A 22,164-nucleotide genomic window follows, 5' to 3' on the forward strand; every position below is an offset into this window, starting at 1 on the left:
TAATTTAGGTTGGAAAAGTCCTCTGAAGATCATCGAGTCCAACCTGTGACTGATCACCACCATGACAAGTGCCACATCCAAGCTTGCCAAGGTGCTTCTTCCCTGAATGAATCGCTTCCGTCAGCATCTAGCTAATGCAGCTATGTCATGCCCTAGCCTTGGAAGGCCAGGCAAAATACAGAACGGCTGGTGAGAAAATCCCAAGTACCAGAGTTTGGCTTGGAAGGTGACTGGTAGAAGAGGATCACTAGGAACACTCTAAGGGCATGAGCTGAAGGAAGCAGTCACCCCCAGCAGTGTATCACACCTACTGTCAGACTTCTGGGAGGTTCAGGTTTCTATCCTGATCCTGAATTGCATTTCAGACCTGAATTCTTCAAGGCTGGATTTCAAATACCTTTTCCCCATTCTGGTTGTACCTGCGCCATTGTCTGATTGTTGTCCAGGCATTGTCTGATTGTTGTTAACTAGTGGGTTCTGATGCTGGCTGAGGAAAGGTTCTGGCTGCCTGGGTACTCCACCTGAGCCCATACCCTGGTCTGTCTTCCCCTAGGGACTGCTCCTGCCTCTGGATCAAAACCTGTGCTATGGGCACTGTTGCTAAAAAACACCAGGACTGATGAAGCAGCCCCCTTCTCAGTTTCTGAGGGTAAATGGCCTCTGCTCCATACTTCCCTCCAGCTGCCTTTTTTCCTTCACAAGACATCCTCTAAGGCCTTCCACAAGGCATCTCAAGGAGAGGTTTCAGTTTCCCCTACCCTACCTGCTTCCTAGTATGTTGCAGAATCTCTTGCTCACAGGAGAGAAACCTCAGGTGTGTTAGGAGATGACTTGGGAGCACTGGCAGAGGTAAATGGTCAGCAATCCAGAGGCTGGCACAGGCCTCTTCCACACAGAATCCCTTGTGTATTCCAGGCAAATTCTTCTGTTTGCATCCAGTTGAAGAGCCAGGACAGTTTCTTGACCATGTCTTAGATAACAGGTGCAGTGTACACCAAAGTCTTGGGTAGGTCCAGACTTGTGACTAGGAGGATCTGCCAAGTTCAAGAGCTTTCCCAAGGTGGTTTCTAGGAAAAGGCTATTTCTTAAGCTCCACCAATGCTATAACCAAATGCATGTGTGAATTGTGGATTGTTTTCCATACCTAACCTGAAGGTTGTATGTGAACTCAAGAACTGTATCAAGATGGTTGTTGTCATATTTGCACACAAGTAAACATTGACAGAAGTGGAGAAATTACGTTGCTTTCCATAAGTGAATTGTTCAGCAAGTCTACAGCTTCACGGTGCCCCAGGGTCTGGTGTTAAGAAGGAAAGAGTGACTGAATTGTGTGGTGGTGTGATTTCCCCATAACTTAGGAGAGAAATGAGTCTGCTGTAAGAGGCCTGGACTTAATAGCAAGGAGAAGCCACACAAGGTCAAACTTCATGACAGAGAGCATTTTGTTCCAGTGACCCAGTGTAAAGGTCCTGTGGCCAGATACTTTTGTCAGGCTTGAGAGAGCCTCCCAGTGCACTTTATTGTGCTGGTGAAGTGGGGCCAGGGCCAGAACTGAGGCACGGTGCATGGCAGGTCCTGCAGTGGCATCTGGGCTGCCTGTGGGGATTCTGGGCTCAACGCTGCAGGCTGGAACAGTATTGTATCCACACGACCCCAGGGGTGCTGGAGTGTCAGACATTTTCTGGATCTGGGGAGACACAAGAGGACCCTGATTGTAGCTGGCTGGTGGTGCTGGGGCTGCTGGAGTTGGGTGCCAGCAAGCTGTGGGGGTGGTGAGGCCCTGGCACAAGTTGCCCAGAGAAGCTGTGACTGCTCCATCCCTGGAAGTGTTCAAGGCCAGACTGGATGTGGTTTGGAGCAACCTGGTCTCATGGGAGGTGTCCCTGCCCATGGCAGGGAGGTGGAATTAGATTATTTTTCAGGTTCCTTACAGCCTAAATCATTCTGTGAATCTGTGTTTCTATCTTGAAAGTGTCAAATGCTCCAGTCCATGCTCCCTGGGCCCATGTGGATCCGACTTCTCCCATTTGCAATGCTGGACCCAGAATCGCCACAGCCAGCCTGGACACTGCCACAGGACCTGCTGTGGACTGTCCGCCAGTACTGGCCCTGATCCCACTCCACAGGCAGAATAAAGTGCACTGAGAGGCTCCACGCTCATGTGTCGGCTTCCTCCTCCTCCTCCTCTCTCTCCAAGGACAGCGTGCGGGGTCTGGGGTCGTTGTCTTCCTGGGGGTCGGCAGCACCTGCCCTGGCCTCCCTCGTACCCCCACGGCCGAGAGCTTCGCGTCTCGGCGGCCCCGACCCTGCTCGATTTCCTCGAGAGAAGTTCACACAAGCACCGGAGGGCCGCTGGTCCTTCCCCGGGGGAGGGCACCGCGGTGCGGCCCTCCCCGAGCGCGGAGAGAGTCCCGCCCGTCTCCCGGCAACGCGTCCCGCCCGCCCGCCATGGCCCTCGCGGGTCGCCGTAGCGGCGGCGGCGCGGCCGGGCCGGCGGTGAGTGTGGCGGCGGCGGCGGGGCCCGGTGCCGGCAGCGCGGGGCTGCCCCGGGGCCGGGGGGCTCGGGGCACGGGGCACGGCCAGCTCGGGGAGTGTCGTTGGGCTGCGCGGGAGGGGCCCAGTCGGGGGTTGGCTGCCGCGCCTCACGGGTTGTAGGCAGGTGTAGGGGGTTCTCGGCTCTGGGGTGTTTGTGGGCATGGAGAGTCCTTCCGGGTTTGGGGTGTCTGTGCTGGCAGGGAGTGCCGCCCGGCTGAGGGGATGTCTCTGGGTTATGGGGCGCCGCTGAGCTGTGGGGTGAGTCCGGCTTTGGGGCAGGTTCCTGGGTGTGAGCACGGCACACACCGGTGTTTGTGGGCTGGGGGTGCAGGCAGGCTGGGGTACCACGCCTGGGGTGAAGGCAGGGCAGTTCTGTGATCCGTGTCGGGCTGTGCTGTTTCCCTTTGCCTGCTGCGAGTCTCGGGGCTTGGCCGGCAGCTGCCAGGCAAAGTTTTGTTGGCCGGCCTGGCTTCTCGGCCTCCTCGCCTGCCTCCAGTCGTCTACACTTCAACTCTGGCTGTTCCTGTGTTGTGTGCTCTGCCCTGCTGCTGGAAACTGCTTGCTTTTGCCAAGAGAAGGGAGTTTAGCCCGAGGCCACGCTCAGAGCAGGGCATCTTTGCTTCTGTGATTCGCACATGAGGCAGATGTGTGTCCCCCTGCTCTGCCCTTTCTCAGACCTGTTGAAAGCAACAACTGCTCCAATTGAGCAAACACCCCGGCACTGCAGCAGTGCCAGCACTGCATCTCATATGGTGCCAGTGTGGCGGTGCTGCATGCTCTGCCTTGGGCATTCAGGCTGTTTTGGCAGCACTGGTTACTAGAGTGGCTGCCTTTTAGGAGAGCCATTCCTGACTGCCCTCGGCTGTTTTTAACTTGTTCTGACAGAGGTGAAATCATGTCATGTGTCGAGTACTTTTAGGATAGTACACATTGTGCTGTCTGCTCTGCTTTGGTTGTAAACGATGAGTTTCTCATTATTGTTTTGTCTCTTGTTTTGAGTTCCTGATGCATCATTCAGGGCTTTTGATCCAGGCTGGTTTTTGCTTTGTTCCTACTATTTTGCTCAGCAGTGCTGCAGGAGGGAGGCCAGGCAGTATTGCTCCACTGCTGAGTGCTGGGGTGGTCCCGAGGAAAGGGGTTTTAGGAAACTCTTTCCCAAGTCTAGCTGAAGCTCATGTGATTTTGAGTTTTTGTGGCACTTGTGTCACTTGACACTCTTTTTCTGGAGTCACTAACTTTTCTTGGATTCACCTTAGTTTCTGCTCTGCATGAGATTGCCAACAAGCATTTAATTTCTGCAGCCTTTGCGCCTGTTGCATCTTCCTGTTGCTCTGTGTTTCTTAAAGTGCTTTGATAGATGGATGTCCAGGGAGAGAGTCTTCCAGTGAGGGTGGCTATTGGGGCAGTTGTAAGGAGGAGGGGGATATAACCTTACATTTGGAAGCTGAATGGAACTAGCCACTTGAATGTATTCCTTTTGTCCTGGCACACGTCAGCTGTGATAGCATTCTAGTGGTACCAGGAAGGTTCCCGAATCTCTAGTCTCGTGGTAAATTTTCACTTGTAAACACTATTGTATATTACCTGTCTCTGCTTTTGTCCCTGTGACTCTGACAGCTGGGTCTTTCGGTTTGTAGTTAGTGATATTCTATTGTAGTCCAGTCCATCTGCATTTGTCTCATTCCTTTTTCCTCTCTCTTTGTTTTGGGTAGTGGAATAATCTAAACACCTGCTAAGCAGAAGATAAACCAGGCACATGTTGCTGTCCTAAAGAATACACAGTGGGAGACAAAGGCAGAAGTGTTGTCAGGACATGAGGAGCAGTGCGGTGCGGTTCCAGTCGCAGCGGTGTTTGGCAGTGGTGCTGGCTGTGGCTCTGTGCTGGCTCAGTGCTTCTGGCCCAGCTTGGTGTGAAGGTTGCCTGTGTTTCTGGCTTGGTTGTGCCTGTGCTTTTGTTTGGAGTGGGGTTTCTGTGGCTGTTTGGAATGTGGCTTAGTGGTTCATCTGCTTTGGGAATGTTTTGAAATGTTGGACAACAGTGGTACTGAGAGCAGGGTTGGCAGTTAGTTGGTTTGGGGCTCTTGTGTGATGTCATTAGGACATGCAAGGACTGTGGCTATTTTTTGGCTTATCCCTGTTGTTTAATCCAGGTAAACCGACCTTCAAGAAAGGGAGAAGTCTAAAGGCAGCATCCTTCCCAGAACGTTTTGATCTAGGCGTCTGTCTAGGCATCTTATGTCTGCTCTGGAAGTGGTGCCTGTGAAGAATGACGTCGAGAGGTGCTGGGACTGCTTTCTCAAGTAAGAATTACAGGCTGAGCACTGAGCCAGAGAAGTCCAAGGTCACAGGTAGGGTTCTGTATGTGTCTTGTGAAAACAGGAGCAGTGTGGATCCAGGGAGCATCCCTTGCCTTGCTTGAGATCAGCTGCCTTCCAGTTGCAGTTACCTTGGTAGTGTGAGGTGCAGGGGGGCTAAAACAGAGTAAATCCTCAACGTGAGATGAGACTTTGGACGGGACATTCCTACAGCACTAATGACTCCCGAAACTCAGGTCACAGAGCCTTTTCTTCAGCACACAGCCCTGCCTCATAAGGCTGGAGAATGTTTTGTTGCCTGCCTGCCATCTGATTTGAGACTCATCTGATTTAGGGAGTTCCCCTTCCAGGATGAACAGCTTGTCAAATTCTCAAATAAATCCTTTTCTGGGAAATTCTGCTACCAGCCAGGCAGTCTGTTTTTTTAATTGGCATCACCAATCCAGCACAAGTGTGCTTATGAGACCACAAATCTGGCATTTGAGGGCACTGTTGCACTCAGAAACAAGGGTTGCTGCATCAGTGTGACACTAAGCGTTGTTTAGTGAAGGTGAGGCACACATCATTAAAGAGGGTTCTGGGTTACACGAGGTGAACTGCTCCTGCAGCCTTTCCATCTCAGCATCTTTTGTGCGGTTAAGAGACATCCTGAATATGAATAGGACATCAGGAATTGCAGTAGTGTTATGATTTTTTTTTTTTTTTAATGAAATTGGATTCCTACTTTCAGTTTTTGGAGTTACTGTAGCACAGCAGGATTCCTGAGGATGCACTTCCACCTGTGTGTAGCGATTTATAGGCTCCCAGTTGCTATGGCAGAGCAGCTCAAATTGGAAAGAGTCTTTTTTCGGGAGATGCACCCAATAATGCTGGACTCTAGTTCTGCTGGTGAGGACAGTAATGTCATGAATGACTGCTTGAAGCTGCATTTTCCATTGTGTTGCTCAGCAAACATGAACATAATTTACCCATAATTACCAGTTTCTTGCTTGTATGTGAAATTCATGTTTGAGTTTACCCCAGACTAAGTTTATTTCCTTTCTATTTCTCCCAAGGGATTGTGAACAGCAGGCTGCTGAATGATTATCTGCATCGAGTCTTTACCAGTGCTGATGGGAACCAGCCTGCAGCTGCTTACAGGTATCAGACTTCTCACTGCCCAGGTGGCAAGTGATGCTACCTCCAGATAAACAGCACTGCGTGAAAGGAAAGATCTTTTAGTGCCACACAGTGATCTTTGTTAAAAACACAGCAGCTCCATGTTACAGAAACAACTCTGAGGTCTGCTCTTTACTGGCTTTTTCAAACTGCAGGGCTTGTGAGGAAGGATCCTTTTTTTTCATGAAAAATCCCATATACCACCTCACTAGGCAATATTTTTGAAATAAATAGGCATTAACCTGATTTTTCCTGTTCCCCCTTTGCTTGTAAGGAAGTGCAAAATTCACCTGTGTCAGGTGCAGGAATTAAAAATAGTGCCCTGTAACCTGAAGGCAAGACTGTTACTGATCCCTGCAATACCATACATTTTCCAGGCTGTGGACCTGCTGGTACTTTTATTAGGAGTCACCAAGGGAAGAGAAACACAAAATTCCTGTTTAGTGACTGTTTTTTTCCTATTTATTTTCAGTTCTCCTTCACCTTTTATCCCAGAAACTTGTAGTGTTGGATGAAAAGAATTCCTCTTGCATCTCTTTTGCCAGAGGCAAGTCAGACAGGTTCAGGGCAGGTAGGAGTGTGGCAATGTGAGTCAGGCCTGTGGCTCCTGTTGTTTGGCAGTGCAGCATGGCTGGGGTCACATTCCACGGGCTATACTTAGGACTGCCAGCTCCAACTGCTCAGAGCTGCTATAAATAGTTCTTGGCCCTCTGGCTCTTGGTGAGCCGGGGTGATGGTGGGGGGGGGAGGCAAAGTGGGTCATGTTACTTTACCACAAGCTCTCCTGCCAGAAAGCCTTGGAACACTCCATCTGCCTGAGCATTTTGGTTTTCAATATTTCTGATTTCTTTGTCTGGTGATTAATGGCTTGAATGCACAGAACTGATAGTTTGTTGGACTGGTCTCCCTTTTTTCCTGCCTTCCACCCTTTTTCCCTGGACATGGCTACTTGCTAGAAAGCCCAGTAGCAATTAAGGATGTCTTGGAAATAACATTTGCCATATGAGAGCAACTTTTATGGTATGACATCTTGCCTTCAGAGGCCTGAATTCTTTATAGAGGAGCTCACTGCAGACATCTCTCTGCCTGTCTCATGCTCTTCCACTCTCCTTCCACAACTCCTCCTCCATGCCAGTGCTGATTAAGCAGCTTTGCTAAAGCCACCCTTCTCATGCCAACCAAAATTGATTATTTTATTTCACTTCTGTGCATCTTCACATCCATCAGGCTTTCACAATGTCTCTCACCAGTCTTAGGGAAATCCCTAGTCCTGGAGAAGTGAGAAGTTGTTTCCCAGATGGCTTTGGAAATGGGAATCAGGGATAGGAACAACTAGTGGTTCTCACTACTGAAAGGAGGCTCTTGTGCAAGGATCAGCTAAGTAAACTATCCTTGAAAGGAGAGAACCAGGGAAGGGCAGTAAGTTCTCTAGATTAGTGGCCCAAAGGGGATGCATGAGAAATTTTTCAGTATGAAAACAAAATCGTTTTATCTATTTTCACAGAGAGAGGATGCTGGACTAGCCTGACCTTTGTCTGAACTGCTACAGCTGCTGCTGTGGTCTTCTCTCTTTTGTATTGCAAAATACTTTGGGGAAAAGACGAATCCCAACTTAGGCCATGTTTGTGTGATGCTGACTGCAGCAAAGTCGTGTCCATAGTTATTGGTAGTACAGCTGGTTTCTTGCTGCCTTCTACCACGGTTTTCTTACTGCCACAAAACACTCCTGAGCAGACTGAAGACTGTAAGAATCTTTGTTAACTACTTGGCTTGTTTGTGCTGTGTTTGGTCCTTCCTTCATTCATTGTCCCAACACAATGGGCAACAAATTCCTTAGATTCATGATATGAAACAGATCAACAGAACTTCATGGTTCATGTCTCAGCACAGGACATGGGTCTGGGCTGCAACTCGTGAAATATTGGAAACAAAGCTTTTTGTAAGAGCTCCTGTGTGTTTATTCCCTAGGAAGAACCTGACGTTCCAGAACCTGCAGGAGCACCTTGAGCGATTGTTGTCAGAGGAGAATGGCTCTGAAGACAGCAGAGGTAGGAGATACTGCCTGTCCAATTTGTGCTTCTTGCTTGTGCTGCTTAATTGGGAAGGACAAGTTGTATCATGAAAGGCATTTCCCTGAGTGAGTGCTGTTGTGCCTCCCTCTGCTCTAATTTATTGTGCTTTTAAATCCTGCCTGTGAGGGGCTCATCAGCCAGCCTTGCAGCAGGTTGGTTTGCAGATGGAGGCAGATTTCCAGGCTAAAATATCTGGAAAAGCAGTTTTGGGGGTATCTTACTGAAAATGATATGCAGAGCCATTGCTTTGACCAGGAGTGTGTAGTGCTATTGTCAGTGAGAGATGCAGAGGCTTGTTGACAATAATGACATACTGGTCTCCACTGCAGGTATTCACTTTGGGCCTCAGCCTGTACCCCGTGTTCTTACTAGCATCATTTCTCTGAATGAATCAGGATGTGGCAAGATACAACCTTCCTTCCCTCCTAGAAAGGCAAATTTTTTCTTGCTGGCTGCAATCAAAGTGTGACATGTTGGCCAAACATTTGGCACAGAGTTTAGCCTTTGAATTTTGTCAAAGTTAAATTTTCAGGTGATGTGGAAAACTTAATATGTTCTGAATGCTGCATAGCTGAATCACTGTGATGACTTCCTTTTAAATCTCTCTCCTTTTCTGAGTTTCTCAGGGTCTAACATAGGCAACACTATCCTAATCTTCCTCCTATGAGGCAGAATGCATGTTCTGTCACAGTCTGGCTGGAAGTACCTGGCGGGTGAGCTGGGTCCACTGGATCCTGCACAAACAACTCTGCCCAACAGGTTTTCTGCAACTCTTGTTTCAGATCAGGTGGCAGAGGGCCGGCTCGGTCCCTCCACTGTGGTGTTGGACCACACTAGCGGCTTTGAGGGGCTCCTGCTGGTCGATGATGACTTACTTGGGGTGAGTGTGTTGCTGGACACAGCAGAAAATAGTTTTGTGGGACTAAAAGCACTTAGGGCTTCTTGGTTTGTTCTTCATAGTAGATCCCTGTCAGTGGCTTTGTAGCGTGTGTAAATGGAGTCTGCCCTGAAAGCTGCAGGATCCTGGAGGAAATGAGCTCTCCTGGGAAACAGTCTAGCAGTACCCCTAAGTGTCAGCAAGGTCTGAGTGGGGCTGTGAGGAAGTGAAGGATTACCGTGGCCCAGGGGCTCACTTGGCTAAGCAGCCAGCTTTCCTGTCCCTCCCTCCAGCAGGCTGCCTCTTCCTTCCTTCTAGTCTTCTTAAAAGGCTAGAAAGAGGCTAAAGCCGAAGTTTTCCTTTTTCCTTTGTTTCCACTAATTACCTGCTTGCTCCTTAGCAAAAAGTCAGCTGAAAGAATCCACTGGAGTTTAACTCTTTCCTACTTCAGTAATTTCTGCATTCCTTCCACCCCTTCACTGAGCAAGCACATCCCCTCCTCTTGAGCTGATTCCCTCCTTGATCTATGCCTGCTTTATAGCCTCTAACAAATCAGGCTGCCCTGGTCTCCCCTTTCCCTTTAACCACCTGCTGTAGATTACTTTGGCTGTACCTAGAATTGACCACAGAATGGATTGGACTGGCTTGTCTGTGAATTTCTTGTTCCTACTTTCATTTCTTCTCCATGGTCTGTCCCAAGATAGCAAGAGTCAGGATTTAACACGGTTCTGTTTCCAGTCAGCATGTTACCTGCCAGTCCTGGCCTTTGGTCTGGACACCTTGAATCTATAGTTTTGTTCTAACTTGTCCAGCATTCAGATATCTTTCCCATATCATAATCACTGTTGTATACACTTTTGTGCCAATTCACTGGGAACCTGTCTATCAACATGTTGTCCTTGTACTGCTGCCATGCTAGGTGCTGCATTGGGGTTTATCAAATACAGATGAGCTGTGAGAGGGATTTGAATGATTCCCTGGGACCAGCTGGCTCCAAATACGGCTGCTGGGGTGGGAAAGATGTCCCTTCTTGTCCCTATACTGTCCTTGTGAACAGCTCTCCATCTTGCTTTGGTTTTGAGTACTAGGACAGAGAGAATGGAAGGACTGAACAAGTCTCTCTTTTTGTCTGACATTAAAATACCTTTTGTTTGTTGGTCCAGGTAATTGGCCACAGTAACTTTGGGTCCATCAGGGCCACAACATGTGTCTATAAAGGTAAGGAGATAAACCAGTGCTGCTTTGAGAAAAGACCCTGGGAGGAGTGTATGGGGTGTTAGACAACTGGACAACTCAGGAAATCTTGAATATGTTCCAGATGTTGAGCACCCTCTTCCCCAGTTCATTCATTGAACTTCTCCAGGGAATTAGAAGGATGGGGGATTGTGTGATGCCAGAGTAAAGGGGTGGGATGGGAATCCTGGAAATGTCCTGAACCTCCTTTGTGTGCCACATGTATTTCTGTGGGAGCACTGTCAGGTTCAGCTTCTCTAACAACAAGCTAGGGGACAAGAATTCACTGTGTGGCATCTCTTTCTCTTTTTCTTTCAGGGAAATGGATTTATGAGGTGCTCATCTCCTCCCAGGGACTCATGCAGATTGGCTGGTGTACTCTCAACTGCAGATTTAATCAGGAGGTAGTGTAGCTACTCTGGGGGGGATGCTCCTTCACTGCTTTTTTGGTCAGTGTAGAGCATTGAATTGGTGCTGTTCCCTGCTGGCATTCACACAAGAAATGCCATACACGCACACAAAATGCCAGGCCTGCTATTTTAAGAGTCTTTACAAGACACTCAGGTCTGTGTCCACAGAATGGTGCTCAGTGAGAAAGCCTGTGCTGGGTGTGTTGATGTGCTCTTGCTGCACATAGAACTGCTACATATTTACTTTCAGCTGGTATCTTCCCCAGAAAGTGTGTGTGTCTGCAGTGCTGGCAGCCTGTCCCTTGGGATGGGCCTCAGCAGCTGATGCTACAGGACTGGTTTTGTCCAGGGGAGGTTGAGATGTTGTTTCAACTGGGTGGGATGTTTGGTGCTGGAAAGGGATGTCAGCTGCAGAATTTCACTAACTTGTCACTCTGCAGTGTGTGAGAGAGGAAGTGATGGACATCCTGCGGGGCTGCTTTGATAGAAATGAGAAGTGTCGGATGCCAGTACTCTTCTTCCAGCCCAAAAATAAGTAGGGAGTGGTGCATTTCTCTGAACCAAAGATTACAGGCCACTGGATTAATTCCTAGAGTGAGGATTTTTCCCAGGTAGAGCATGTGTGCTGTCAGCTGCTCTCACTGTCTACTGGTCTCCCTCTTAAAGGTTGTCTTGCAATGAGAGGAATCCTCTATGCCTGGTCTGGTCTGACTCTCCTTTTTCATACTTTGGTGCAGGAAGGCGTTGGGGACACGCCAGATTCGTATGCCTATGATGGAAACAGGGTGCGCAAGTGGAACGTGACTACTACAAATTATGGCAAAGTGAGTAGCTGTCCCCCAGGAATGGGATGGAGAGGAAGCAGAAAACAGGTGATTCCTGCTCACTGGATTCTTCTGGGCCTTGTGAAATGCCCTCAAGCCTTTCTCCCTCCTTCAGTCTGTGTGCCAGCACTTGTCTGTACTTCAGAGGTGCTGGACATGCTGTCTCCGTGCTTTGTTTAGCAGCCCCAGCAGACTGATTCCCAGCCTAGTGCTGCTGTTGGTCCCTGGAAGGCTCTGGTTCTCTGTATTACATCAGAGCATGGTGCATTGTTGAGATAAATGTACATTCCTGGTGCCAGAGGGGAAAAAGATCCCAGTTGGGCTTTAGGAGTGCCTGAAAATGATGTGAGCTGCTGGGAGAAGGAACTGTCTCTTCTTTAACCCTGAATCACAAGGGATTGGTTGGGTTGCAGTCTTTCTTGTAATGTGGGAAAACCCTAGAAATATATGTTTAACCTCTTCTCTCCCTTTTCTGCAGTCCTGGGCAGCAGGAGACATCGTCAGCTGTCTGATAGACCTTGATGAGGGCACCATTGCTTTCTGCTTGTAAGCATCTTTGCTTCATTCCCTGCTTTGTTCATGTCTGTATGTCTGTGTGTAACAGAAAGGTTGTCTCACTGCTCAGCAGATTGTTGAGCCCTATTTCTGCACTCCCCTCTTTATGTTCCTTGGTAGTTCCGGCCTTTGTTTTTCTGTCTTGTGTTCAGAAACCATCTGAATGGGTTGTTTGGTCTCAGTTCAGTTCAGTTGAAAACATTTGGCAGGAAGATGTTCAAGGTACAGAATCTTTGTAAAGTTTGCCAGGGTTTTAGAGGGAAGGACATCTCTTGTGATGCTTAATGCCACACTTGGCTTTAATTGATTGCTTTTGTAGTCAGTGTAGGCCTTGCCTGTCCTAAATTTACAAGGAGCTGTGAAAAGGTTGATAAATCTCCAGCTTCCAGCTCCTATGCACAATGAGAATTGTTCTCTGGCCCTGGCCTGCAACAAGTCAGTTGCAATTAAGAACTATTAGGTGGTTGGTGTCATCTTTTATGGAGGAGTAGATTGAAAGCATTATCCTTGATTGCCACCAACATCAAATAGATGAGTCAAAAAAATCATATGCTTTAAAATATCCTGCTGCTTTAGTTATCACACAGATTTGTGTTGCCCTTGAAGCTGAGTGGCTCTGCATGTTGTGTAGACCCCAGGTGCCTTCCCATGCTGATATGAAAACGGGAGTGACCCTGTACTTCCGTGGCTGTCACTCAGCAGAGCTGTGACATTTGCATGTGTGCCAGGTTAAGAATGACAGGAGGCATGACTGACTGGTGTGTCCGTGTTTGCAGCTGATATTTGTATTGCCCAGCTGACCTCAGACCCCTCCTGCTGTGACTGAAACCTTGTGGGTTTTCCTTCTTTCAGGAACGGCATATCTCTAGGAACTGCCTTTGATAACATCACGAGGGGTGCTGGAATGGCTTATTTCCCTGCCATCAGCCTCTCCTTCAAAGAATCTGTTGCTTTTAACTTCGGAAGCCGTCCACTCCGATATCCTTTAGGTGTGGGGAGAGGAGGTCTGAAGGGGGAAGAGCCTGTCCTGAGACCATCTTTGGAGGCTGTAGAATATACACACCTGACTGCAGTTCACTTTCTGCTGTCAGCACTTGTGTGCAGAGCTAGTCAGGGAGAGAAGAGCCAAATACCTCCTCAGCTGAAGCAGAATTCCAGGACACAAACACAAGTTTCTGAAATGAGAGTTGTTTTCAGCTCTGAGTCAGCAACTGCTGCTACAGCTGGGGCCTGCCTGCTCCCAGACTCTCAGATCCTGCAAAATTCTCACTCTGCAGTTTTGGAAACCCTAATGCTGATATGCTGCTGAGCCTTTTGGTCACTCATCTCTTTTACCTCCCAGCCATATGGGACTTCTGACATGGTATTAGTGTTGCCTGTTGATGTGTGAATGCTGAAGCCTGGATCTCTTGCCAGAGCAGTCCTGGCTGTGCCTGTTGATGGCTGTAGTGGGAGATCCAGTAGGTCTTTCTGATGAAAAAAGTATTTCACACCAAGCAGAAGTGAAAGACTTTCTGCTTGCAGTATTGAGGAAGTGGATCATCCATGTAGAAGGCACTATGGTTTGAACTGGGACTGGGACAAAGTAAAGCAGAGTCTTTCCTTGTACAGACAAAAGAAGTTCCAAAAGGCTCAGATTGCATTTTCCCTTAACATTTCCCTACTTATCCAGTGGAAGGTTATCGGCCCTTGCAAGATCCTCCTGTGGCAGACCTGGTGAAGGCTCGGAAGCTGTTGGGCTACTTGAAGAATGTGATCCATATTGGAATAGATGTGACGGTAGGCTGGCATCACTGGGTGGATCTGAGGGGCACCATGCTGGGAAATGTGGTTCTGCTCTCCCTGGCACATGCTGCCTCCTCAGATGTTTCCATACACCCGAGAGTCTAAATGTTTGCATAGGGCATGCGTGTCCCTGGAGCTCTCTGGCTTGCAAAATGGGCTTCCTGATAGTTCCAGCACTTAATTTAAGTCATTTGTTGTTCTCAGGCCTATGAAGTTTCATTGCCAGTATTCAAGAAGTAATGTTTGTCAGGATCACAACTGCTGCATTTGATTTTGCACCCTTGAAATCAGTTTGTTCACATCCTAAGCTTTTTACTATTCAGTAATGTGATGAAATTCTGGCAGATCTGCCTTGAGAATTGTTTTGGCTGTGGCACTGTTTGCTGGAAACACTGTTTTCCACTAGGATGAGGGATGCCCAAAGCCAAAGCATAGGGAATGCCATATGCTATGGTCTTGGCTTGAATGAAGGCTTTGCTAGGCCTTCTCTGTAGATCTTCCCATTTACAAATTAACATGTAAACTTGAGCCTTTTTTTAGAAGAACATTTTCAAAGTTGCCACACGTGGTTGACATCTGGACTTCACTACAGCTTTCCAGAGGAATAGGCCTGGCTTCTTTGGCATTCTGAATTCCCATGTTCAAGGTTTTGGTGCAGTCAGGCATGGGACAGCAGCAGTGGCTGCTTCAGGCATGTAGTTCATTCACTTGCTGGTGTACAGGTGGATTGGGCTGGATCCAAGCTGTGTGTCTTTCTGGGTTTGTCGTTGCAGGAGGGGAAGCTGGTGGAGAAAGACACATCCATGTGGCAGCTGCAGGGAGAACCCACAGTGTTGATTACATTAGCTCACATCTTCAATTATTTCTCCCCTCTCATGGTGAGTTTTGCTTGCCTATTGCCAGGTTCTGTAGTGCTTGTTACTGTTCTTGCTAGCCAAAGTAATCCCCAGCTTTTGCTGGGAAGTGCCTATGCCATGGAGGAATGTTGACCTGCCTCTCTGTCTGCAGTGCAAGGTGTACCTGGTGGAAGATGTGCTCATGACCTTCCTCTTGAGCATCCTTGAGCGAGGAGGGGCAGTGGAGGCCCACCCCCTTATTCAGCAGCTGCTGAATCTCATGTGGCTTCTTATGGAGGTGAGTTGCTAGGGTGCTGGTTCCTCCCTAGGGATCCCAGGGAGACTCTGGGAGGTGCTGAGGACAGGAGCCTTCCCTACAAAATGCTGGTGGTGTTCAGTGTCTTTCTCTTCTTTTTTCTTTGTGGTAGACCACCCTCTCTTAGCTCATCTGGCGGCTGCTGCTGCACACCCAGGCACTGAGGGTTGAATGCAGACACTGGCAATGAGTTAACCAGGCATTTCTAAGGTTCTCCTACTGCTAAAGGAACTGATGATGGTGAATAACTTCCTGTTTCTGGAAACATCAAGTTTATCAATAAGAATAGTATTCTGATTGTTATTAATATGTATTTGTGGATTTCTTAAGTGCTGCCACATGCTGAAGCAATCGACCAGAGTGTGCGGGAGTAGGGTAGAAGTGTGCAGTGCACTCTCACCATCTCCAGCACTGCTGGGGAAAAGCCTCCTCCAGCTTCCCTTCCTATCCCTGCTGGATGAGCTTACTCCTTCCTGGGACACATGTTTGAAGCAGCTGGGAAGCTGCTGCTGCTGCTGGAGTGCTTGGGTGGTTACACAGAGCCAGTCACTGCCAGGGATCTGCTTGGAGACAGCACGTCTGCCCTTTGGGGTAACAGTTAACAGATGTGGGCACTGGCCCAGCCAGCTGCCATGAGAAGTTTAATAGAAAAATGTCGTGACTCCTTCAGGCCCACCATCTTAGCAGTGAAAATGGACCCTCTGGTAGGACTGCTGTGTTTGTGGAAGAGTTGGCTCTCATCCTGCTGGCTGGCTATGAGTTGAATTCAAATAGACAACTCTTCTCTCGTCACATTTACCCAAGACTTACTTCTTTCTTTTCTGGGTTGGTTCTACCAACACTGTGTCTTGGGTAGAGTCAGGGAGTAAGAAGACTGGTGACTGCCCAACAAATAGGGCCTGGTACTTTGGCTTTTGGTAGATGACTTTTGGGTTGGACTTCCTGCAGAAGCTGTTTCCCTGTAGCAAAGCACTGGCACCAACTTCTGCTTGGACTCTCTCCTGTGGAGTCAGAGGGACACTGTGGGTTCAGAGCACCTGCTTTTTCAGTTCAGGAGTGAATGCTTCCTTCCAAGATCTCACTCTGGGAGCTATAGCTGTTCCTGACTCCTTGCTGTTGCTCTTAAATATGTTTCTTATTTTCTCAGGAGTATGAAGTGCATGAGTGTCTCAAGCAGCTACTGATGTCCCTGCTGCGGGCTTACAGGTTCTCCCCCATCATCCCAGACCTGGGATTACAAGTGAGTTTACATTTCTGAATCCCCAGGAATCTGTGACTAGCCAACTTCTGTTATGTCCCCTTGCCCTAAGGTACATGATGTTTTGGATCCTGTAGTTGTTTGATCCAAAGATGGCACTTCTGTCACACTGTAGCCATTGGAAAGTTGTGTGTTCTGCAGATGGAGTCACTTTTGCTTCTTCTATTTTCCTAGATCCACTACCTCCGGCTCACCATTGCAGTCTTGAAGCATGAGAAATCTAGGAAATACCTACTCAGCAATGTTCTGTATCCTTTGTGTCTCCTCCTGTCTCAGATTCCCTTCCCTCAATAATGCAACTGAAGACACTTCAAGGACCTGTAGGTCCAGGGAGGTAGAAGTCACCCTGTCTTGAGAGGTCATTTCTCAGGTCTCCTCTACCTGACACCATTTCCTACGAATGCTTTGAGGGGAGGGAGCAGTGTTGCATAGTTCACATCCTAGTAACACACAGGACTGATTTCTATCTGACTGACCTCTAATATCCTTAGACTGGACTGCACTTTCAGAGCAGTCCAGCTCTGTGGTAGCATTTCGGCAGCTGCTGTGATAGCTGTGTGGGGCTTCTCCAGAGGCCTCTGGATCTTGCAGTTGTAGTTTGGAAAGGAGTCTTTTACTACAGCTCTGGAGACATGCCCTGTCCCTTCTGTTGTAGCTTCTGTGCTTGCTTTAACTCCAGCACAGCTTCGATGTGCTCCGTTCAGTTGTGTTCTTCTACATCAAGAGCCCTCTGCGTGTGGAGGAAGCAGGTTTGCAGGAGCTCATTCCCACCACGTGGTGGCCAAACCGCTTCACCAAGGAGGTGAGTACAGGCACTTCCACCGAGGAGGCTGAGGAAATGTTGTTGCCGGCCATTTGCATCTTTTTCTGGCTGAGGAAGTTGGATGGTCCCTATTTCCAGCTGTGTTAGCACTGGTGGGTCCTACAGTTTGAGTGCTGGAGCTTTTCCATCCCCTTGTCATCTTTTTTGTCGCGTTAGAGAGTATGTTTGAGGTGTGGTGCTCAGACAGGGGAGGGGGGACAGTTTTCTGTGGCAACAGATTTGGAAGCGAACATCACAGTATTTAAGGAATTGACTGGGGTGTCCTCAAAAGATCTCCTGCCATTACTCATTACAAGGCTGGAGGAGACCTGTTTAAGTGTCCTGCCAGCTGCTGTCACACACTGACACATTGTTTCAGGGAGTTTCTGCTCTCCATTTTGCATTAAGGGAATTTCTGGCAAGACATTTTCCCTGTGTAATGCTCTCCTACTAATCAGTGTCTGTCCCCCAACCAGGGCAAGGAGAGTAAGGAGGTGAAGGAGGAGAGTGCTGAGGAGAGACTGAGGCGTCGGGCATATGAAAGAGGCTGCCAGCGGCTCAAGAAACGCATTGAAGGTTTGTGGGGAAGGAGGGAAGTTTCCAAGATTCCACACCTTCTGTGCAGCCAGGAGCTGTTTCTAAGTCCCAGTCACCATGTGAAGTACAGCTGTGTTCCTGCCAGGACAGGCTGTGGTGCAGAGGTGGGGGCCAGCCATGCTCTGTTCTGATGGCATATTAGGAGTGCTGGGACCCCACTGCACAGACCTGCAGCCCACCTTGATGCGGCAGGAACAAACTTATGCATTGTGTTTTAGCTATGGATGGATTTCTTACTAGGTAGTGGAAGAGAAAATTCTTAGTGGTGGGATTAGCTTTCTGCTGTCCATGGTTCTTCCTGTTTCCCCTGTGCTGGGGAGGGACAGGTTTTCTCCGGGGGACAGGGTACTGCAGTTGGGGTAAGAGGGGTAATTCCTCCCAGTGCTGGTTTTCTGATGGCAGATGTGTGTCCCACTTTTAGTGGTGGAAGGTCTCCAGGTTCAGATTCTGAAGCTGCTGCTGAACAACAAGGACAGAGGAGGGGTAAGCACTCTATGGGTCTTTTCTGACAATATCTTCATGTGATGTGCTTTGTAAATCCTAGATTTACCACCTGGTTTTAATTCTGCCAGGGGGAAGCCTCCAGATACATCTTCCTAAACAAATTCCGCAAGTTTCTTCAGGAAAACGCTAGCAACAGAGGGGTAAGCCAGAGGGCCAGCCTTCCTGCAAGTGTGACCCTGGGGGCTTTCTGCACCTTTAGGCTGGGAACTCTCCCCTTCTGGCCAGGCTGCTTCCCGTAGTTGATCCACTGAGGTCTAGATATGACAAGGAATGAGGAGGGGGAGATCTGTGGCTAGAAACCAGGCAAGTTAGATAAGTCCTGTGCAGTGATTTATAGGAAAGTGGTCCTTGGAAAGTCTTAGGTGGGAGCTGAATATCCTCCTATAGCCCCTCAGGGAGTGTGGCTGTGGAGTGCTCTGCCACAGTGGGGCTGCTGGCTCTGGCATCCTCCTCACTGCCTGGGTGAGGATTGTTCCTGTGGCCCTGGGTCAGGCTGTTGGCCTGAGGCTTTGGGAGGCAGGCATCCTCTGTGTAGGAAACCCTTTCTTCACCTGCATCCCTGTGTTCATCCCCATCTTTCATGATGGAATGTGTGTTATCCCTCATCCTCTGTCAGACCAGTGACAGAGGTGTGTCCCAGGACTTCCTAGAGGTGGAAACTACTGCCCACCGTCAGGTCTGGGCTCTCTGCCAGAGCTGTAAGCTAGAGATGCTAGCAAGGCTGAGAACACAAAAGTTTCTGCCTGTTCCATGTAGCCCTTTGGCCTGAGGTGCACTTTCACACCTGCCCTGATGCTGGATTCTCATTCTTGCCCTAGAACTTGGCTGTGTTGTGCCCACCAGAGTACATGGTGTGCTTCCTGCACCGGCTCATCGCTGCCCTGCGCTACTTCTGGGATGGCCACAAAGCAAAGACCCCAGCTTCCCTGAGCAGTGAAGGTGAGGCCTGGGGGAGAGGCTTTGAAGGCTTTTCTGTGATTAGGACAAGGTTTGCCTCTTGGCAGTGCTTTCCAGGATATCGGAAATGTTATGTCTCTAATGGGTGCCTGAGCCTTCTGTCACCTTGGGAAGTTCCTGTGTGCAGATCTATTGCAGTTAGCATCCAAATCTGAGACTTGCAAAAGGACACCTGTACTGTTTGCCATTCCCCCATCTGCTCTGGAGCAGAATCCACTATTGACTGTGGGTCTGTGGAAGGGCAGCTCAGTGATCCATTAGTCAGAATTTCAGGAAAGATATTTTTCTGATGTTGGAGTTCCCAAACTGTGGAAATAAGGGGAAACTAAATCAGTGCCAGTTGCTTTCCCATCCTTAGACCCCACTGGTATTCCCTTTCCTTACTTTAGGCTGACCTTTTCTCTCAACTCATTAAGTGCTTTACTATCCTTGTGGGACTAAGTGGCAGAGTTGGAGTAGCCAGGTGGAGAGCTGCCAAGTTATCTAATGATCCAATTTACCCCTGTGACTGTGGCTGGAGGGAGGAAGTGCTGGCAGTCTTCTGGATGGCCATTGGTTGCTCCTCTTTCTGCATGGATCTAATGCTTGCTCCATTGTGAAAATCACCTCTCCCTTAATGGCCTGTGCTTTCATTACAACAAAAGTTGTCCCTAAATGTTAGTCCTAAATGTGAGTCCTGGGGTCTGCTTAGAAGCCGTTACACGACTTTGTACATCCTGTGCAGGTGGAAAAAAAAAATCTCTCAAAAAACCAAATCTTTCCACTTGTGGAAAAAAAATAATCTCCTCCTTTGTTTTAGGGGCCTATGTCCCTCCTCAACTCTTCTATAATGGAAAGGTGGATTATTTTGACCTTCAACGACTTGGAGGTCTTTTGTCTCATCTTAAGAAGACTCTGAAAGGTAAGTGCTCTCATTGCCAATACCTGAATCCAGGTCTTGGATGGAATTCGTGCAAGACATTCCAGGGAGGGAGCTGTGGGTAATGAATTTTGATTAAATTCGGGGAGAGGAAACTTGAATTTTAATGAGATTCAAATTACTTTGAAGAAGACACCGCACCTCTTAGGTGGAGTGTCCTTTAAGTTAACAGTTCACTGCTTGTATCCCTGAATTGGGCATGTGGCAGTTGGAGGGATTGGGATAGTCTGGGAATATCCTTTGGTGTGGTGCTCCTGCTGCACCACAGCCAAGGGCTGGGAGCTGTCAAAGCACTGACCATCAGCTGGGCTCTGCTGGACATGAAGGATGCCCAGGATTTACTTGGTGCATTACCCTGGGCAGGGAGGAGCAGCCCTGTGTATGTACTGCAGCTGTGTGTTTGTGTGCAGCACACTCCTCTAGCACTAGGCTTCCAAAGCTTGCCTTGTGCCAAGGGTTAGAAACCCTTTGGCATTCCCTTGGACTTGGTTTGTCTCTGGTTTCTGGCTAGCATGGTTCTTGCCTTTGGCTCAGATGGCTCTTCTCCTTCCCCAGTGTGTTTGCAAGATAAGGACTGTTTTCTCTGTCTCATGTTGATCCCTGGCTGGTTAAGATTAGATTACTTAGCTTGAGAGCCACATTATCTCCTCTGGTTTCTTACCAAGGTGTCCTGGCCAGCTGTAAAGACAGAGCTGTGGACTAAAGAACACATTCTTCAGGCTTTGTACAGTGTAGCATAGGCTTTCTCTGGGTGTGAGTCCCAGTCCTAGTGACTTAGGGACACATCATGGGGCAGCATGGAAGAGCTGGATGCTTAAAAAATGGGCTCAGGCAGATAGCTGCCATTCCTGCACTAGTCCAGTTTGGCCCTGGTGGTTGTCTCCTGGTTCCTCAGTTATCCTATTCGTAGCTGGTAGGACCAGGAGCAGAAATGGGCCCTGGGAGGGCAGCACCTGCTGCTGTTTGGTCTCTGTTCTTTTTGTAAGGGCAGATCTGTTCCTTGTAAGGAAGCTTGGCACAGGTGAGCTTGTTCTGATAGAGCATCTAACTTTTCTGACTGCTTCTCTGCTGCTGAGAAGCAAGAAAGAGGATGAGTCTTCGTCATGGTAAGTGAAGAGTGACTCCTGCATTCATCACTGCTTTGGTGTGCTCTGTGCAGATGACCTGGCTGCAAAAGCCAACATCCTGATTGACCCTGCGGAGCTGCAGGCAGTGACTATGGATGATCTTGATGAAGATGAGGAATCAGCAACATCAGCAGCACAGGTGAGTTGGGTTATTCACCTGCAGTGCTTCACCCTGGTGCTGGGGTAGCAAGTTAGGCCTCTGCCTAGAAAGGCATTGCTTTACAGCAATGCAGGGTTGGGCCAGGACTGTAACCAGTCGATGGGCCACCAGATAAACAGCTGCACTTGGATGAGAGTCGCTGGAGATCAGTGAAGTCCTTGGTGCACCAAGTTTGAGCAGCAAAATCTTCTGTGCCCTGCTCTCTAATTACCCACTGATCTGAATGTGCTGCCTCCCCTCCATGGCAGTTCTTGGTGCTTGCATTTGGAAAGGTGCAAGGCAGCTGTAGACAGAGCAGCTTCTTGGTGTGCAGGTGTGCTGTTTGTGCCTGGCATGTGCCCTTGGAGGAAGGACTTAGCCATTTGCTACCCTGCCTGCTCATCTTCCAGTGGCCACTGTGCATCTACACCAACGTCCTTGCAGGGTCAAGGGAGGAACAGCAGGCAGCCAAACACAACTGGAACTGTTTCTCCTTTCATTTCCTTCTAGTCCCAGCGTCCCTCTGCTGCCCTGGCCATTGGTGGAGCTCTTGCCAGGCCTGCCTGGCTCAGCTCCCCCACCCTGGGCCGGGCCAACCGCTTCCTGAGCACAGCAGCCGTCAGCCTGATGAACCCGCGGCGGCCCCTTGGAACCCTGGAGAAGATCAAAGTGCTCACGCTGCGCACGGAGCAGCGCACACGGGAGGACAGTGAGTACTCCTGCTGTGTGCTGGCATGGCCCAGCTGGGCCCTGGCAGGATGGCATCTTCCAGCTCCTCAGAGGAACGCAATCTCCTTACTGCCAGCATTGCTCCTTCCTGTTCCCAGGGCATGCTGACACCCAAAAGACCCCTTTGCCATCCTGAACATGACACTGATGATGTTGTCCCCCTCTGTGTGTAAGGAGATGCTGCCTTTGTTCCTCCAAATGCAGTGAGACTTTGCA

At 49.0% G+C, this 22,164-nt stretch overlaps 1 protein-coding gene across 7 annotated transcripts in view; it reads left to right on the forward strand.

Moving 5' to 3' along the window:
• Positions 1-2,406: 2,406 nt before the first annotated feature.
• RNF123 (ring finger protein 123) overlaps positions 2,407-22,164 on the forward strand; it is a 47,499-nt gene continuing 27,741 nt past the window's right edge. For 2 of the 7 annotated variants that reach the window (XM_030283504.4, XM_032750756.3), the window contains exons 1-23: positions 2,407-2,496; positions 4,686-4,883; positions 5,906-5,990; positions 7,977-8,056; positions 8,863-8,960; positions 10,121-10,175; positions 10,509-10,594; positions 11,338-11,424; positions 11,903-11,970; positions 12,832-12,957; positions 13,644-13,758; positions 14,538-14,642; positions 14,773-14,898; positions 16,064-16,156; positions 16,349-16,422; positions 16,859-16,976; positions 17,453-17,552; positions 17,995-18,056; positions 18,146-18,217; positions 18,896-19,016; positions 19,834-19,935; positions 21,113-21,219; positions 21,730-21,928. In XM_030283504.4, the coding sequence (XP_030139364.4) occupies positions 4,802-4,883; positions 5,906-5,990; positions 7,977-8,056; positions 8,863-8,960; positions 10,121-10,175; positions 10,509-10,594; positions 11,338-11,424; positions 11,903-11,970; positions 12,832-12,957; positions 13,644-13,758; positions 14,538-14,642; positions 14,773-14,898; positions 16,064-16,156; positions 16,349-16,422; positions 16,859-16,976; positions 17,453-17,552; positions 17,995-18,056; positions 18,146-18,217; positions 18,896-19,016; positions 19,834-19,935; positions 21,113-21,219; positions 21,730-21,928 (2,161 nt within the window). In that variant the 5' untranslated portion in view covers positions 2,407-2,496; positions 4,686-4,801. Of the gene's footprint in view, positions 2,497-2,644; positions 2,794-4,663; positions 4,884-5,905; positions 5,991-7,976; positions 8,057-8,862; positions 8,961-10,120; positions 10,176-10,508; positions 10,595-11,337; positions 11,425-11,902; positions 11,971-12,831; positions 12,969-13,643; positions 13,759-14,537; positions 14,643-14,772; positions 14,899-16,063; positions 16,157-16,348; positions 16,423-16,858; positions 16,977-17,452; positions 17,553-17,994; positions 18,057-18,145; positions 18,218-18,895; positions 19,017-19,833; positions 19,936-21,112; positions 21,220-21,729; positions 21,929-22,164 lie in introns of those variants that run through there. The other 5 variants (XM_072935016.1, XM_072935017.1, XM_030283509.4 and 2 more) reach the window with 5 other exon arrangements.

Source organism: Taeniopygia guttata, chromosome 12, assembly GCF_048771995.1.
Source record: "Taeniopygia guttata chromosome 12, bTaeGut7.mat, whole genome shotgun sequence".
In the NCBI taxonomy this organism is placed as follows: Eukaryota; Metazoa; Chordata; class Aves; order Passeriformes; family Estrildidae; genus Taeniopygia; species Taeniopygia guttata.